The sequence below is a fragment of the Terrapene carolina genome, unplaced genomic scaffold (assembly GCF_002925995.2).
Source record: "Terrapene carolina triunguis isolate 2854851 unplaced genomic scaffold, T_m_triunguis-2.0 Scaffold68, whole genome shotgun sequence".
NCBI lineage: Eukaryota > Metazoa > Chordata > Testudines > Emydidae > Terrapene > Terrapene triunguis.
In genome coordinates, this window is record NW_020664419.1 from 2,187,815 (window position 1) to 2,192,307 (window position 4,493).

Genomic DNA, 4,493 nt, shown 5'->3' on the forward strand with positions numbered 1-4,493 from the left:
CTCTTTGGAACCCCCTTTCAGGTAGTTGAAAGCAGCTATCAAATCCCCTCTCATTCTCCTCTTCTGCAGACTAAACAATCCCAGTTCCCTCAGCCCCTCCTCATAAGTCATATGCTCCAGCCCCCTAATCATTTTTGTTGCCCTCCGCTGGACTCTTTCCAATTTTTCCACATCCTTCTTGTAGTGTGGGGCCCAAAACTGGACACAGTACTCCAGATGAGGCCTCACCAATGTCGAATGGAGGGGAATGATCACGTCCCTCGATCTGCTGGCAATGCCCAAGCAGCTCCAGCCTGAGTCTGGGCTCTGGGACCCCATGAATGGGGAGGGTCTCTCAGCTGGGCTGCAGCTCAAGCCCAAACATCTGCACCACAGTTGAACAGCCCTGTAGCGTGAGCCCCACAAGCCTGAAACAGCTAAAATGGGCCAGCCCCAGAGGTTTAAATGCTGTGTGGACAAACCCTATGGATCGCACATGCCCTAAAAATCCATTGATGCGAATAAATGGTATGCAGGAGAGGAAGTCTAATGGGATGTAGGAGCCCCCCCAGAGAAAGGGGCTGATTCAACCAAACAGAAACTAAGAGTGGGCAGGGGCCCAGACTCACCGTTCATAGCCGGCCTGGTGGGGCGCGGAGGCTCGGAGGCCGTGACACAGAGCCTTCGAGAGAGCTTAGGGGACACGTTCCCCAGCAAGTGGAAATCTTCAGTGTAAAGCACATGCTCCTCGGCGGGCGTGGAAGCTAGTTTCCTCAGCTCGTTCCTGTCGGCATTCTTAATTCCTAAAGGTGCGGGGGTGGGGAAAGGAAGGGAAAACAAGAGGCCTGATTCGCCATTGCCTTCTACCAGGCGTCGCCATTTACAGCTTCCTGCAAAGTGGAGCAGAGAATCAGACCCAGTGTTCAGAGGTGTATTCCCATGGCATAGATGCCCTTCCCTTTGCTGTTATTCCCTTGGGGGATATGCGATATTTTGTAGTGTATAGCCCTTGGTCTATGTAGTATTCTATGGTGTAGATCCTATAGTGTATATATATATGTAGCACACATTCGTGTGCACTCCACCATGTATACACAAAACACAAGTGGTGACGTTCTCAACGTCTTCATTTCTACCAGACCTACCCACAGCAAACACTGTCACGCCTCTGTCCTGTAGCGCCACAGCCGCATCTTCAACAGAATCGGCAGATTTCCCATCTGTGATTAAAACAACGATCTGCAAGGAAGGAGAGCCACAGCCAGGTAACCAGGGTGTCCAACGTGGGCAATTTGCAACACATACTGCGATTGACCGCCGTGCTCTACCGGCGGATGAGGCGCTTCCTCGGAGAGCCCGGCAAGGAAGGAGCCAGGCTGATGACCCTGGAAAAGGGAGTCTGCTGCTTCTCCACGGAATAGGAATCGCATCCATGCAAGCTTCCTTCCCCGCACACGTTCTACTGCCCAGCGAGTGCATCTCAGACACCCGGAACCCATGGCCCACTGTCCTGAGACCAGCAATGAGCCATCAGATGGTAACCACTCTAAGCCACTATCAACCAGGGCCAGATCAGAAACAGAGGCTGGAGTGAGCGGCTCCGTACCCCACTGCTCACTCCTCGGCGCCACCTTGGTAGCAACCTCCTTGTAGCAGTCAGCTGAGAAGAATGGGCCAGACAGGCCGCGCAACGTTCCCTTTGCCCTGTCTCTTGTGGGTCTGCAGAGCAAACAAGAACTACTGTGTCTTAATTTGAGGCTTTTCAGAATTCAAAGTCCCTAGCAGGGAAAGGAATATGCAGCATTTCAATTTGGGGAAGCGGGTGACCCAGTCAGAAGAGGGCTTCTTTAATAAGAAATTACAGCGGTGCCCGATTTCATTGCTGCTCTGCCATGCTGGGCTACATGTTCTCCAAGGAGACCCTCCAGGAACACACAATCCATTCACCATGTCAGCTGTTCTTCACGTAACCGGCCCTAACGCAGGGTGACTCTTTGTCCCCCTCTAGAGGCTAAGCCATGTATAGAGGTTCCTGAGTCTGCTACTGCCATCAAGCTAGCAAAGCTGTTCCTTTAGCTCAAGCAGTAAAGGCTCATGCTCTTAGATGCAGAAGTCCTGAGTTCAACCCCATGACCGTGTGGGGCAGACTGACCTTTGCTGCATCTCCTCTTGCTGCTGCTGGACTGAAGACCACATGGGCCACAAACGCCAGGGCATCCCCTGTTTTTACACTGCCCCCTTGGAACGAGAGCTCCCTGACGGCCACCAGCACCTCCTCAATGGTAACGTAATCCGTCAACTCGATACTCATCCTGGGAGCAGGAAGAAAAGGGGGGCGCGAAAGAGAGTGTTTATTTTGCATCCCCCGTGAATCACAGTAGGGATCATACAATACAAAATCTAAAGGCATAGGCCAGCACTCCAAACCTCAGCTCCTTCTGAGAGGAGAGGGCACGTAGGGTCAGTGAAAGGACATCACAGGCGGATACGCCAGCTCTCTTTGCTTCCCTTCTTCCCACTGAAATGTCATGCCACTGACTGAGGGATATTGATCTCCAGGGGTGGGGCCCAGGGGGTAAGGCAGCTACCACTAGTACCAGTCAAACACAGTGGAGTCTCCAACCCAGACAATTTTTAAATCAAGGGTGGATGTTTTTCTAAAAGATCTGCTCTAGGAATTATTCGGGGGAAGTTCTCTGGCCTGCGTTACCCAGACGATCCCAACAGTCCCTTCGGGCCTTGGAATCTATGACTCTAAGGGTCTGTCTACAAAGCAATTCAACGCCCGCAGCTGGCTCATGTCAGCTGACTCAGGCTCACATGGCTGTAAAACTGCAGTGTAGACATTCGGGCTCAGGCACCTACACCGCCATTTTACAGCCCCACGTTGGCGTGCGAAATAACCGAGCTGAATCCAAAAAGCTTTATTAAACTATACAGAGGGTGATGGTGCTTTCCATCACGCAAGCCCACTGGGACTGGTTCTCCTCAATCTGATGCCGGTTCTATGTCAACGCAACTCCACTGGCTTCACCAGGAAGGGAGATGACGAAGAATGCCATTGCCTGTATGCATGGAACTGAGAGCAGCATTGGGAAGCTTCCCCAAAACAGTTTTACTGGGACAAGGGACACCCCCCTTGCTGGCTCTGCACCAGATTTTTAAAAGGATTCAGGCCCCTAACTCCCACTGAATTCAGTTTGAGGAAACCTGTGAGGATCTGGGCCTTTGTCACCCCCATCCAGCAGGCTACAGATCGGAACTTGAAAAATGCACGAGAAGCCCAACCCTTAAATAATCATGTCAGCTACCAGCACACGATCGCTGTGTCTTTGCTGTGTAAGGATCTAGGGTATGGTCATCCTCCATTTTGGAAGTGGGGGGCATATTTGGATGGCAGAGGGACGGTTCCAGGCTTCAGCTTGTAGCTGAATCTCATTGCTGAGTTATGGAATAGCCAAATGAAAGTAATCATTCAATATAAGCTTTCCAAGCCTTCAAACACTACCGCCAGAGCTAGGGGTGCATAAGATTGCCCATAGGCTGACCAGATGTCCTGATTTTATAGGGACAGTCCCAATATTTGAGGCTTTGTCTTATATAGATGCCTATTCCCCCTCACCCTCTTCCCAATTTTTCACACTTGCTGTCTGGTCACCCCAGTTGCCCATCACCATGGCGTCTGGCGGGGCCTCACACCAAGCCCCAGTATTTTTAAATGCACCTTTCCTGTTTTAAATTTGAATGCGCCTTTCAATGGATTATGATTCACATACATCCACTCCAGCCTCACTGCCAGACAGAGGTGGGACTTAGAGACTCTCTGTGTTGACAGGAAATGAAGGTTTGCCCCACCTTGGCTTCTCCGCGTAGAGCGCCACGCCCAGCCGAACGCCCTCTCTGCCCATTGCCACGTTCTCGAAGGAGAGGACCACACTGTAGATGAAGTCTTTGATCAGCCGGAAGTTCCCTTCCCCCACGCTCCAGGACTCACCCACCAGGAACAAGATGTCAGCCACCTCCGCCGTTCCACACGCTGCGGGGAGAAGAACAGAGTGGCTGCGTGGGCTGAGAGGCTGATTCTGTTCCACAGAGCTTGTAACGGACCAGCTAGCGTATAAACCATCTGAGGGAACGTCAGCGCTGCGGGGTCACGTAACTCCCCCAACGATACTGCAGCCAAAGGAGGCGGAAATCAGAACCTGGCCCAGGTAGACAAACCCTGTGCAACTCTCTCCATCTTAGGTAATGACATGGCTGCCGTCACCATAGCATCTGAGCGCCTCACAGTCTATCAGTGGTCTCACTGGGGAACTGAGGCACAGACAGACTAAGGCCCACATCTTCCAAAGGTACTTTGGCACCTAATTGCCATTGAGTTCGTTGGTGATCTCGGTCCAGAAGGGTTCATGGTATTGCTTTAAGGATCTGAACCTAAATGACCGGCCTGAGGTCACACAGGGAGGCCTGTGGCAGGGCAAGGAATTGAATCCAGCACTCCCACTGGGCCATCC

General features: G+C 52.0%; 1 protein-coding gene across 1 annotated transcript in view; it reads right to left on the minus strand.

The window, feature by feature from the left end:
* The window catches only part of LOC112109471 (collagen alpha-1(XIV) chain-like), a 73,132-nt gene that overhangs the window by 34,038 nt on the left and 34,601 nt on the right, over positions 1-4,493 (minus strand). The window contains exons 3-6 of the mRNA XM_029910818.1: positions 3,835-4,015; positions 2,132-2,291; positions 1,125-1,218; positions 609-782 (exon numbers count right to left, since the gene is read on the minus strand). Of these exons, the coding sequence (XP_029766678.1) occupies positions 609-782; positions 1,125-1,218; positions 2,132-2,291; positions 3,835-4,015 (609 nt within the window). The remainder of the gene's footprint in view (positions 1-608; positions 783-1,124; positions 1,219-2,131; positions 2,292-3,834; positions 4,016-4,493) is intronic.